Source organism: Teleopsis dalmanni, unplaced genomic scaffold (assembly GCF_002237135.1).
Source record: "Teleopsis dalmanni isolate 2A unplaced genomic scaffold, ASM223713v2 unscaffolded_contig_0236, whole genome shotgun sequence".
In the NCBI taxonomy this organism is placed as follows: Eukaryota; Metazoa; Arthropoda; class Insecta; order Diptera; family Diopsidae; genus Teleopsis; species Teleopsis dalmanni.
In genome coordinates this window covers 716-15,848 of record NW_024031618.1, presented here as the reverse complement: position 1 = coordinate 15,848, position 15,133 = coordinate 716, and the positions used below count along the sequence as shown (strand labels likewise).

General features: G+C 35.5%; 1 protein-coding gene across 1 annotated transcript; it reads left to right on the top strand.

Moving 5' to 3' along the window:
• Positions 1–10,889: 10,889 nt before the first annotated feature.
• Positions 10,890–11,489, top strand: LOC119663223. Its single transcript, XM_038072882.1, has one exon. It carries the CDS (start codon positions 10,890–10,892, stop codon positions 11,487–11,489), a length of 600 nt encoding a protein of 199 aa, XP_037928810.1.
• Positions 11,490–15,133: the final 3,644 nt, after the last annotated feature.

The window sequence follows — 15,133 nt, the reverse complement described above, 5'->3', positions numbered from 1 at the left end:
TGCGTGCATCAGAAAGAAGAGCTCTCTTGGTTTTTGATTTTCTTGGACACAGTGCGGTGAAGTGTCGAACAACAAATTTTTTTTTAAAAAAAAAAAAAGGCTCGGAAGTGTGGCTTATTTCTTCTTTGTGTTGAATAAAAGTAAAAAAAGTGAAACATTTATAAACCTATTAGTATGATACATAGTTAAATTTAAATAAAGAAGTTTGAATCTTAGAAATTTTAATTAAAATAATAAAATCGCTCGTGATTGATTTTGAACACAACGTATGGTACCCGCGACACGGCGCGAAGCGGTAAAAATATTTGTGGTGGACTTAACAATATAAATCGAAAAATTTATTTGAGTTACTTTGAAAAATTTTAAAGAACAACAGTACAAAAAGAAATAATCGACGGCTTTAACAGTGGTCGATTATAAGAGTCCGTACAAGTACAAGTTCTTTACGAATTTCGTATATCCTAACGAAAGTGTTGACACCGCAGGCAACGGGCGCGGCGCGGCTTGGGTGTCCTCTCGACATGCTGATGAACACAAGGAGGTAATTGAAATCTTAAGTGCTGCTGGATTTTTTTTCTTTTCACCCTGAATTGGATGTTACATCATTACGAAGCTGAAATGTTAAGGTAATGTTCGATCTATTGAATAGTTCTTTTGCTGAAATAATATGCGTATAAAAATTGTCAAATAGAAAAACATAAGAAAAAAAAAATTAATGTACAATTAAATGTAATTTAATTTTGTTTTAATATTATTTTAAAATTCATAATTGTTTTGAAATTTAATTATTTATTTATTTCATATAATTAAAAAAAAAAAAAAGTGTTATACAATTTTCGATCTCTGGAATAATTCTTTTGCTGAAATAAAAATGCGTATAAAAATTGTCAAATAGAAAAACGTACAATATTATAATCTAATTTTCTTTTGAATTATTTATTTATTTTCTATAATTAAAATTTTTATATTGTTAAAAAAAGAATTTTATTTGTTGTCTATTATTGTTTATTACATCGCAACGGTGGAAACTACGTTGTTAAACGCTTGGGTCTCTGCGAATAAAAATTTCTTGTAAGACCTTGGACTCGGCTGAGTACTACCCCGGATACAAAAAGTAGGTTCATTACAAGTGGCGCCCGAGCAGGGACCCTCGACTAAGGTTCAACAAAATACATCGAAACACAGCTAGTTTTTTAGGTTCAGATATCGCAAAACATCGTATATCAGTTAATATGGGTCGCAGCTGGGTAAGAAATTTACGCAAAGAAGAGCTAGTCGCTTATCTGGACGAATTCGAACAAGATTCAATTGGTGTCGTCGATGAATTGCGCCGGCGATTGGCAAACTTTATTGCACAAGCTGACCACAAACCGCAGGTAATAACACGATTAAAAGAACTTGAAGATAGACATAGCAGAGTGTCCGTAGGTGAAGTAGAATGCGATCACGCCGTGGAGGAAATACCATTGCCACCCCCAGAACAGACAACGGAGCGATGCCAAGACAATATTCCACAATTGACTCTTCCTTTTCATCAGCAGCAGTACACGCAACATACGTTACACGTACCATATACACAACCTAGAATCATGCAAGCAACAGTCATCGATCAGGCTAGAAAATGGGCGGTCCGATTTGATGAGAGCGGCGATCCGTTGGCGTTTGTGGAGCGTGTGGAAGAGTTAGCGAGTGGATATGATATTGCTAAAAATATGCTACCTCGTGCGATGCCAGAATTACTGAAAGGGCAGGCCTTGGTATGGTTCCGTCACAATAAAGGGGACTGGGACCACTGGGAGCAGTTCAAATTTGATTTTCTAGAATTTTTCCTTCCTCATCGTTACTTCGAGCGCTTAGAAGACGAGTTAAGAAACAGAATGCAGAAACCTGGTGAATCATTTAAAACATACGTGTTGGAATTGCAGAAGTTGATGCAACATTTGAAAATGGACGATGGAGCAAAGCTTGAACGATTCTACCGAAATAGTTTAACAGAATACAGGATGCATATAAACCGACGCGAGTTTTGTACATTACGAGAGCTTATATTACTCGCTAACGACTACGAAGCAGTTCGGGACGAAGGAAAAAGCAGAAAACCAAGGGAATCTTTTACAACACCAGAACGACGAGATAAACCGATGGTACTTGCAGCAGTGGAACCAATAAACTTAGCTTCAGCTTGCTTTCGATGTGGACGACAAGGACACCAAGCGCGGGGATGTCAGAACCCTCGTATCCTCTTCTGTTGGCAGTGCGGCAGACGTGATGTACGAACAATTGATTGCTGTCGAAAAGTTCCGGGAAACTTCCAGCGGTCACGCCGTCCAGAAGCAAGGGGCGTGACCGAAATTCCAACACCGTCTCAGAACCATTCATAATTGAAAATAATCGTCTTCTTATCAAAATATTCATTCAGGATCAACAGATGACAGCCATGGTTGATACAGGGGCCAGTAAATGTTTTATTCATCCGGGCATAGCAAAACGTTTATATGGCAAACACAACGAAGTAGATTTGGTGGTACGTTTGGCAGATGGTTCACCGCGGAACATAAATACAATAATTCACACATCCCTGCGAATCGGGGCCTGTGACTATGCAGTTGAACTATTAGTGTTGGAAGGAATGGTACATGATATGGTCTTGGGGATGGACTTCCTGGTTTCGGCGTCAAATATCTTCAAAATAGGGGAAAATACAGTCAAACTTAGTAAAACTACAAATGTGAAACGCGAGATGGTAATGCTGAATTCTACAGTAAGTGAATCGGAACATGTGGACAAATTCTTAGCTCGCGAATTAGCGAAGTTCGATACTCTTGAAGGACTGTCCAATATCACCACACATTCCATCACCATGAAGGATGACAGACCGATTAAGCAAAGATACTATCCTCGAAACCCGGTCATGCAACAAATACTGGACAAAGAAATAAATGAATTATTACAAAAAGGTTGTATCGAACGCTCTCATAGCCCTTATAGCTCACCGGTGGTATTAGTGAAGAAAAAGGATGGTAGTTGGCGACTTTGCATAGATTATCGTCAGGTAAATGCACACTCAATACCAGATGCCTACCCGATTCCTCGTATACAACACATTCTAGATCAACTCAGAGACGCCAAATATATCAGCAGCCTTGATCTCAAGATTGGGTATTGGCAAATACCAATGGCTGAACAAAGTAAAGAATATACTGCGTTTACAGTACCTGGTCGAGGGCTATTTCAGTGGCGCGTGATGCCTTTTGGACTGCACTCCGCTCCAGCAACATTTCAACGAGCGTTAGACACAGTGATTGGTCCTGATATGGAACCTTTTGCTTTTGCATATCTCGATGACATCATCATAATTGGTCATACACTGGAGGAACATATGGAAAATTTGCGAAAGGTATTCCATCGACTAAGGTGTGCAAATCTAAAAATCAACGTACAGAAATGTAAATTTTTCATGAAAGAAATAAAGTATCTTGGGCATTTGGTGACACCACATGGTATACACACTGATCCCGAAAAGATTGCAGCCATAAAAGAGTTACCTGTACCAAAAGACCTCAAGGAACTACGACGGTGTATTGGAATCGCCTCGTGGTATCGCCGTTTTGTACCACACTTTTCAAATACAATACAACCCCTTACGATGTTATTAAAGAAAGGTAAACGATGGCAATGGACGTCAGAGCAACAAGTGGCGTTCGATATGTTGAAAGAAAAATTAACGAGTGCCCCAATTTTAGCGTGCCCCAATTTCACCGAACAATTTGTATTGCAGACAGATGCTAGTAATTTTGGACTTGGAGCAATATTGACCCAAGAAATAGACGGCGAAGAAAAGGTGATAGCTTATGCAAGTCGCAGTTTAAATCCAGCTGAGAAAAACTACTCGACGACTGAAAAGGAGTGTCTGGCGATTGTTTGGGGAGTAAGAAAAATGAAACAATATTTAGAAGGTTATCGTTTCGTAGTCATAACCGATCATCTGGCGCTGAAATGGTTAAACAACATTGAAAATCCAACTGGTCGTATCGCGCGCTGGGCGCTAGAGCTGCAACAATTCAATTTTGAAGTACAATATAGAAAAGGAAAGTATAATGTCGTCGCCGATGCACTATCTCGTCAACCTCAAACTACACTGGCCCTGGTGAATATACCTGATATGAAAAAAGAAGATGGACAGTCTTGTATATGGTTAACGAACTTGAGAAGAGCAATAACCGATAATCCAAGTAAATACCCCGACTATTCTATCGAAAATAATCAGCTGTACCGTCGTATACCCAACTCTTATAGCAACGAGGGACATCCTTGCTGGAAACTGTGTGTACCGCAAGCCATTCGGCCCCAAGTATTAAAAGAGTGTCACAATGATATCACGGCAGGGCACTTAGGTAATCAAAAAACGATCCTTCGAGTTACATCGAGATATTTTTGGCCAGGAATGTATCGCGACATCAAAGAATATGTGCGGAAGTGTGATACCTGTCAAAAATACAAGGTCAGTCAACAGCCTAGTGCAGGAAAGATGTTAACGAGTTTACCAGAAGAGCCATGGGTAACAGTATGTGCAGATTTTATTGGGCCCTTACCACGTTCAGTTAAAGGAAATACGGTAGCGTTGGTATTTTTTTGACAAGTTCTCTAAATGGGTGGAGATTATACCAATGAGGAACGCCACGACGGCCGGTGTTAAAAAAGCCTTCAGAGAAAACATCATGGCGCGGTTTGGGATTCCGAAGATCTTGGTCACAGACAATGGAACACAATTTACGAGCAAGGTGTTTCAAAAATTCTTAGTCGAGTTGGGCATACAACATCAACATACAGCCCCTTATACACCTCAGGAGAACCCGACTGAACGTGCAAATCGTACAATAAAAACAATGATCGCGCAAAACTCAATAGTTGACCACCGACACTGGGACGAGTGTTTACCCGAAATCACGTTAGCGATAAACTCCTCAATTTCGTCTTCAACAGGTTTCAGTCCGGCATATATTACTCAAGGTAGAGAGCTTCGAATGCCGAGTACATTATATGATGCTGTAACACCAGGACTTGGAAGAGCTACAGAATCTCCCGATAACAAAGCGCGAAAGTTACTGGAAATATACGCTATTGCTAGCAGAAACATGGGAAAAGCATCACAAGACCAGGCAAGATATTATAACCTCCGACGACGGGAGTGGAAACCAGAACTCGGCACACTGGTGCTTAATCGTTCACAACCACTATCTAATGCACTAGACGGCTTTAATGCAAAATTAGCCCCGAAATATTCAGGACCGTATGAAGTAATAGACTTTGTATCACCGGTCATAGTGAAGCTGCGTGAACTACATGGCGATAAAATAATTTCGGCTCACCTAAGTCGAATTAAACAGTATCATTGTTAATTTAAAATTATTTTGTACCACTTACTTAATCTTGTTTATCTTTATAGTTGTTATCATTCTGAAAATTCGCTGTCAGATGAGGTGAGCGAGAGTCGTCTGGAAGACATCCTGCAGATCACGGCCCCTCCTGATTAGTGGGACATACTTCATACACCTCCTCGAGTGACGAATAGCAGTGATTGCCCTCCAACGCCTCCAATTGCCAAAACCATTTTAAACCGCCAAGAAAATGACAACAAGCACTATCGCAAACGAAGCTGGCCGTTTAAGTCAGGTGATACAGAAGCAAGAGATGATTACATGAACCATTTCCATGAACAGCGAGTTATACAGCACTCTATGAGACAAACCATAAACAACTGGGATTGTCCAGCAACTCCTCCAACCGCTAAAGCCATTCTACAACAGCAAAACGCCCACGAGAAAGCAGTCACATCAAAGCATAATAATGAAGATACCACTGCTGAATTTCTGAATGAAGACTTTAGCCCGGCGAGAATACTACAGAAGCAGGGCTATGATTTAAAGAAGTGGTCCAGAGGCAGGCGTCATCGGTTCAAGGCGACATGGGACGGCAAAACTCGACTGATTCGTATCGCCAGAAATGGAGATATCCGCATTGATATCCTTTCGTAAAGGAAGGAGGGAGTGTAACGATTACAATTTTTGCAATTTTTAAATTGTCACAACGTCGTGGGTATGGCTGTTTTTTTTGAATATTAATTTTTTTTAATTAATATAGTTCGAACTATATTAATTAAAATAAATTCAAATTAATTTCCGCGAATTCCACTGCCGCCATCAACCGAATTTTTTTACAATGGGCAAACTGAAATTGCAATAAAGTAAAAAGGAAATTAAAGTTGTGTATACTAATATATTGGAAGAATGCTCTACTGCCCTTGTTGAATATTAGTTGGATCGAACTTTATGAATTAATTAAATTAATTTAAAGAAATTTCCGTAAATGGCACTGAAACACATTTTATAAAAAAAGAAAGATCAAAACAAAATTATAATAAAGAAACGAGCTGTCAAATTAAGAAAGCTTTTGAGCAAAGATGTGGAACTGAAACAAAGCTTAGTCCAGAAACAACCCATAACTTCCACATGAATTCGCCTTGAGGCGGGATTTCCATTGGTGCATTGCAGTGGGATTAGTTAACGAGCTTCGATCACGGTCGTTGAACTCTAACGTAGTTACAGCTGATACCGTTGATCGTTAACGATATAAAACTGCGTGCATCAGAAAGAAGAGCTCTCTTGGTTTTTGATTTTCTTGGACACAGTGCGGTGAAGTGTCGAACAACAAATTTTTTTTTAAAAAAAAAAAAAAGGCTCGGAAGTGTGGCTTATTTCTTCTTTGTGTTGAATAAAAGTAAAAAAGTGAAACATTTATAAACCTATTAGTATGATACATAGTTAAATTTAAATAAAGAAGTTTGAATCTTAGAAATTTTAATTAAAATAATAAAATCGCTCGTGATTGATTTTGAACACAACGTATGGTACCCGCGACACGGCGCGAAGCGGTAAAAATATTTGTGGTGGACTTAACAATATAAATCGAAAAATTTATTTGAGTTACTTTGAAAAATTTTAAAGAACAACAGTACAAAAAGAAATAATCGACGGCTTTAACAGTGGTCGATTATAAGAGTCTGTACAAGTACAAGTTCTTTACGAATTTCGTATATCCTAACGAAAGTGTTGACACCGCAGGCAATGGGCGCGGCGCGGCTTGGGTGTCCTCTCGACATGCTGATGAACACAAGGAGGTAATTGAAATCTTAAATGCTGCTGGATTTTTTTCTTTTCACCCTGAATTGGATGTTACATCATTACGAAGCTGAAATGTTAAGGTAATGTTCGATCTATTGAATAGTTCTTTTGCTGAAATAATATGCGTATAAAAATTGTCAAATAGAAAAACATAAGAAAAAAAAAATTAATGTACAATTAAATGTAATTTAATTTTGTTTTAATATTATTTTAAAATTCATAATTGTTTTGAAATTTAATTATTTATTTATTTCATATAATTAAAAAAAAAAAAAAGTGTTATACAATTTTCGATCTCTGGAATAATTCTTTTGCTGAAATAAAAATGCGTATAAAAATTGTCAAATAGAAAAACGTACAATATTATAATCTAATTTTCTTTTGAATTATTTATTTATTTTCTATAATTAAAACTTACGAAAACCATACGTACAATATTATAATATAATTTTCTTTTATAACATTATTTAAAAAAAATTTTAATTGTTAAATGGAATTACTTATTTATTTTCTATAATTAAAACTTACGAAAACCATACGTACAATATTATAATATAATTTTCTTTTATAACATTATTTAAAAAAAAATTTTAATTGTTAAATGGAATTACTTATTTATTTTCTATAATTAAAAATTCACGAAAACCATACGTACAATATTATAACATAATTTTCTTTTATAACATTATTTAAAAAAAAAAGTTATAATTGTTAAATTGAATTACTTATTTATTCTCTATAATTAAAATTTTTATATTGTTAAAAAAAGAATTTTATTTGTTGTCTATTATTGTTTATTACATCGCAACGGTGGAAACTACGTTGTTAAACGCTTGGGTCTCTGCGAATAAAAATTTCTTGTAAGACCTTGGACTCGGCTGAGTACTACCCCGGATACAAAAAGTAGGTTCATTACAAACACTTCTCTAAAATCACCCATTAATGTTTTTAAATCCTGTGCATTTTCGTTTCTTATTGATCTGAGCGACAATAGCTTATTAATAATGAATGATTAATAAGGAATGATGCTGACTACGATCCCTGAGGAGCCATTTGCTACCATCACAGCCGATTTTATAGGATCACTACAGCGATCGAAAAATGGAAATACAATACTGCTGGTGATGCTAGATAAATTTTCGAAATGAACGGAGTTGATACCCACATGTCTAGCGACATCCAACAATGTGATCAAAGCGTTGAGAGAAAGAATATCCAATTCATTAGTAATGTCAATTCATTAGTAATGTTTTCAAGCAGTGTTTGGTAAAGATGGGTATTACACACAGAACCACAGCATCGTACATGCCACAGGAGAATCCTACTGAGCGTGCGAACCGAACTATTAAGACACTGATGTCACAAACGGCACGCGACAAACATCATACGTGGGACGAGATGCTGCTGAAATCATTTTAGCCATTAACACTGCGAAATCGGATTCAACAAATTACACTCCCGCCTATCTAGTGCAATGGCGAGTGTTGAGACTCCCCGCCAACTTGTTCGTCGAATGCACCCCAGGAACAGGAAATCTGCAAGTAACCCCTGTAGTGAAAGCCGAGAAACTACAACGAGTGTTCAAAATCATCCAACACAATCTACAACAAGTCGCAACAAATCAGGCGAAGTATTATAACTTGCGTTATAATATTTCTGTTGTATAGATTTCGTGACGTGAAGTAGTCTGAAGTTAGGAAAATTAAAATTAACATTAAATTGGTAAGATCATAAATTCACACCTTCTGGATTTACCACAGCTACTTTAATGTACTTATAAATTATTTACTTGCACATTATTTTTTATAAATCAATAAACGACGTTAAAAATTACAAATACCGGTGCTGGTTATAAAGTCAAAACCAAATAGACAAACGTCAGAATCATCAAGAGAATTCGCCGCAAAGAGACGATCAGAACCACCACCAAACAATAGAAAAAACACTGTAAGTGAGCTACATGAAAAGCTCGTCTGATCAGTATAAAAGGCGACGCGTTTCGTTAAGAGGCACTGAGTCTTAAATGATCACTGAGTGGCATTATATGTCAACCAATAAAATAATATAACAAATATTATCTGACACGAAGGCGGTGTTAAGTCGTAGTGTATAACATAATACAAAATATATATATAATAGTTTACGAGCATAAGGCGGTTTTAAGTCAACGCGCTTGGAGACCATTATATGTATATTCAATATATCAAGCGTATATTCTTTTACTTTCTTTCCCAAACAGGTGAACACAGAAACAAGGTGAACCAAGCCAACTACAAGTTTAGACTAAAGACCATTTGCAATTTCACAGAGGTAATCATTAAAAGTAAGACCATTGGGAATTTTTGTTCATGCTGATTTCATTTAATTTCTTCCTTTTGTATATATATTATTGAATTTTTTTATAAATAAATAGTTCTGAAAACTGAAATCACCATCTTTTACCATTGGAGCGTTGTCTGGTAAATATTTTCCTGGCGTGAATTCTGCATTCGGCATTTTTGATGTGATTTTTGGTAACACTATTGCTTCGATATGACAGCTCTTATTCCTAACATGTATAAATTGAATTTCTAATGAGCATTTGGCTACAACGCTTGTTGTTTGCCCATTGACAACTTTTAGATTAGTTTGATAATTGGTTAATGGTGCTCTGTTTAATCTTGCTAATTGTTTTGTTATTATACAAGATTGTGATCCTTGATCAAGAAGCGCTCGTATCGGATTGAGTTGTTTTGTAGTCCTTATAATTACCATTGCTGTTGCTAGTAAAACAGTTTTTTCCTTTTGGATGTTGTACGACGCTGCCACTTCGGTCTCCGTGGTGTTCTTCAATGTTGGCATCCTCTGCTTATTTATGTTATTTGTGAATGTTGGTTTGCCTTGAACTTGTTCTTGCATAAGTTGATGGTGTTTTTTATCGCAAATTGTACATCTTTTTTTTATTCAAGCACAATTTACTAAAATGCCCACTCTGAAGGCAATTAAAACATAATTTAGTGCTCATAATCTTTTCACGATATTCCGGCACCTTCATATTCAGAAACTTTGAATATCGAATTATGGTAATTGATGGTTACCATTACACACCAAACATAGCGTATGTATTGTAGTTACATGCGTTTTTGCATTTACAGCTGTTGGTCGAAAATTATTCTCATTTTCACGATTTGTGTCATGAGTTGTCTCTAATCCTCTAACTCTGCTCTCAATAAATTCGTATAAGCTGCTCAATTTTGGTGTTTGTGTTGATGCTCCTCTTGAATGTTGGTATAATTTTCTGAATTCACCATTTAATTTTGGAAGCCGTATCTATATTATTACTGGATCTCAACTTGACGTGTCCACATTTAAATTACGTATACAATAAAACACTTCTCTAAAATCACCCATTAATGTTTTTAAATCCTGTGCATTTTCGTTTCTTATTGATCTGAGCGACAATAACTTATTAATAATGAATGATTAATAAGGAATGATGCTGACTACGATCCCTGAGGAGCCATTTGCTACCATCACAGCCGATTTTATAGGATCACTACAGCGATCGAAAAATGGAAATACAATGCTGCTGGTGATACTAGATAAATTTTCGAAATGAACGGAGTTGATACCCACATGTCTAGCGACATCCGACAATGTGATCAAAGCGTTGAGAGAAAGAATATTAGCCAATTCATTAGTAATGTTTTCAAGCAGTGGTTGGTAAAGATGGGTATTACACACAGAACCACAGCATCGTACATGCCACAGGAGAATCCTACTGAGCGTGCGAACCGAACTATTAAGACACTGATGTCACAAACGGCACGCGACGAACATCGTACGTGGGACGAGATGCTGCTGGAAATCACTTTAGCCATTAACACTGCGAAATCGGATTCAACAAATTACACTCCAGCCTATCTAGTGCAATGGCGAGTGTTGAGACTCCCCGCCAACTTGTTCGTCGAATGCACCCCAGGAACAGGAAATCTGCAAGTAACCCCTGCAGTGAAAGCCGAGAAACTACAACGAGTGTTCAAAATCAACCAACATAATCTACAACAAGTCGCAACAAATCAGGCGAAGTATTATAACTTGCGTCGTCGGAATTGGAGGCCGTGGATAAATCAATTAGTGTGGGTTAGACAACATTCCCTCTCAAATGCCAAAAACTATTTTTCAGCGAAACTTGCACCAAAATTCGACGGTCCATTCAAAGTACAAAAATTTATATCGCCAGTGTTAGTAGAGCTTAGCGCAGAAAATACAGCAACATTAACTAAGGCGCATATTGCCGACCTTAGGGTGCACTATGGTTATCCTTAAAATATAAAGGACATTAACACTTATGTACCGGCAAAGTAACTGCAACATAAAACAAATACCCGCTATCTATTCAAGTATTTAAAGAACGTGTGCCATGAGGAAGTTCTCAGTCGTCTTTTGAACTAACAACGAAATTTGAAATTTCCGCGGAAAAGTTTCGCACAAGAATGATCGAAATAAACAACAGTAGAACAAAATGTCAATACTTGCCGAAGCCTGCAGCAATCAATAAAAACTCCAAGAATATGTTGAAGCAAAGTACAAAAAAATCGTCAAGCGTAAGGTGGGTCCAAGTGACTCCAGCCAGCACCAACATCCAATAGCTGAAAATAGTCAAGCGATTCCAGGTATTACTTCAAGTGACAGGAATCAAGCATCTACGGCTCAAGGGAGGAGGTTAAAAATAAGAGCGTAGTAATCACAGCAGCGGAACCTTCTGCAAAAGGAATAGGTAATTATGTCGCTAATACAAAAAATCCAACATGTTACGTTACGTCACTAATGGCAGGAACAATATCGACAGAACCCAGTTCCAGTGAATCCTGCATAACTCACGCAATGGAACAAGAGGATGTGATTGATCTCGACTACGACTGACAACAAATGGAGCTGGAGGAGAATGAGATCGCACGCCCCAAACACAAAAGGGTTTGCATCACTTGGCCGGCGGAGCTGGAATCGACTATACGCGATGCACTTACTTAACATATAAAAGTTAAACGAATTACCTACCGTCGAACGTTCAACAATGTACTGTATCTGGTGCGAATTTACCGTCAAGATCTCGTGACTGTCCATAGTCTCCACAAACCGTAAGAAGGAGAAGAATGTTGTAATGATCAATTTTTGCAGTAAAAATAAAAATTGATCTTACAGCGTTGAGGACCTAGGATAAGTGAATAATTAAAAACACTGAATGTCAAATATTTCATAGATATTACCTCGAATCCTCACGACTGGTTCGCAAACAGGTCTTTTGGTTTGTCGGTCTCACTTTCGTTTGCAATGAATTTTAATTATAATAGAATTTTAATTATTATTTAGGAAAAAAAGAAACTAGCACTCAAACAGATTTATGGAACAAAAGAAAAAAATCAAAACAAAATAACAACTTGAGAAATGCAATTTTTAATTTGTTTTTTTACATTTTCGTTTGATCGCCAAAAATTTGCAGCGGGAGATAGAAAAAGCTGAGTGTGCAGCGTAAACATCGCAAAGTGAAGAAAACCAACCAAACATCTGGTGAGGGGAAAGTTTGAGTGCATTGACCGCGAAACGGCTAATTGAAAAATCCGTTCTAGGCAGTTATAAAGAAATTAAATAAAAGGAGCAGTCGGAGGAGCTTCCTGTCTCTTTGGTTAGTTTTTTTTGAAACGAAATGTATAAAACGAGTGACAGAGTTTTCCTTGGAGGGATTTGATTAAAAAAAAAAAAAAAAATATAGAAATATCCAAGCATAAGTTTTTTTTTGTTGCGGGCTCGGTTAAATATACTCGAAATAAGTGTTTTGTGCAGTAATTTGAATATTTAACACTGCATATACCAGGTGAAATCAAAAACAAATAATTTAAAAAAAAAAAAAAAACTGGGATATTCAAAAGTAATACGAGGAAAAAAATTAAAATATGTAACAATCCGCATAGAAAGTGGCACAAGGTTAATTTTCATGTGAACTACCACTTAGCGTGGACTCCAATCAAACTAAACTTGCGTTTAAAATTAAAGAAAAAAAAAAAGGGAAAAAGATTTGAAAAAAAGGTAAAATCATAAAAACTAAATAACTAAAGTCTAAAAGAAAGAAATTAACTGGAATGCAAAAATAACTTGAAACATTAATAAAAAAATTAAATAACGTGTTTAATTGGTGACTCCGAACCATGTATTATATTCGTAATAATTTTTTTTAACATCGAAGAAGAAAGTATTTCGAACAACATCTATTAAATACTTTTATCAGTGAGAAACTATATATAGTGTCTTTCCAATAAATAACACAATCAAATTTGAAGAACTGAATTAAAGAAAAAAGCACACAACGCGACCGCGTCAGCAACATCATCAACGGCAATAACTACCAGCGTACAAATATTTTCCATTTTTCCTATATCTCTTTATATATTAAAATTATATTATATTATATAGGTTCTTTGCATAACTTATATGTTCATATGTATGAATTGTTAGTTACTTTATTTTTTTTTAACTATATTTTTTTCTTACTTTTGATGAAACAAGATGTATGAATTGTTAGTCGTCTTATTTTCAATTATATTTTTTTTTCTTTTGATGTAACCATGGTAAATTCAAAATAGTAAATAATTTAAGTCCATTTGAGTTTTCTTAAGATATTCTTATTTAGTATTAATAAATAGAAATATATTATATATAAAATTTTGATAAAGTAAATGTGAAGACAAAATGTTAAACAAGCTAGGTCTAATTGGATTTTTTTTTGAAGATATCTGCATTGTAATAATTAGCGTGGATTATGCAAATTTTAAGATCTATCTTATAAATTATTAGTTGATAGTAGTTAAGTTTTTTTTTACTTCGCTTTTTTTTTTGTAAATATTTAAATCAGAGGAAACGTTGAAGATTTTTTTTTTGTTATTACAAACATAGACAGGTACAGCAGAGGAGCGGTGACGTCATCTCAACAACTGCGGTGAGTACCTCTTGTTTCGGTTATTTTTCCTTTATAGTAGTTTTGTTGATATTTAAATATTTACAAAAGGAAATCTTAAAAAAAAAATATCCTAAAGTATATTGTTAATGAAATCTTGTTATAGTAGTAAATGGAGGAAAAAATATTTTTTTTCCCTAAATATAAATTAAGTATTTAAATCATAGTTTACTCCTAAGTTCGATAAGTTATATAAATGATAGTTTATTTCATTCATAATGTTTATTCTTAATTTAGCAAGTTCATTTTGTCCTGTTGAATTGTAAATAAAAGGGAAATACTGAACATAGAATTAATTGTAATTTTTTTTATCATAGTCTTGTAGGGCTTTCAAAAGATAAATAAGGTGGAGTGTATAATCTAAACTGTTAGGTTCCACAAATAAATCTGACACAATTTGCTTTCTAAACAAATTTAGGAAATTTTGCATTAACACCTTGGTATACCCTGAGTATACCCCGGCCTTGGAAAGGGCCAGAAAGATCTTTACAATGTACATAAATAAACACTTTACACCTCATTAATTTTTTTATATCCAAAATTGTTGTTATGAAGTCTCTGTTATATATGAATAAAATTGAGAAAATATATTTTATGAGAAATATCTGATACGTATCTTAATGGTCTTGTTTTTAATAAATTAACCCACGTTGGAATTTAATATTTCTGTTGTATAGATTTCCAACAACAATTACCCAGACTACCCACAACAGCAACACGTGAAGTAGTCTGAAGTTAGGAAAATTAAAATTAACATTAAATTGGTAAAATCATAAATACACACCTTCTGGATTTACCACAGCTACTTTAATGTACTTATAAATTATTTACTTGCACATTATTTTTTATAAATCAATAAACGACGTTAAAAATTACAAATACCGGTGCTGGTTATAAAGTCAAAACCAAATAGACAAACGTCAGAATCATCAAGAGAATTCGCCGCAAAGAGACGATCAGA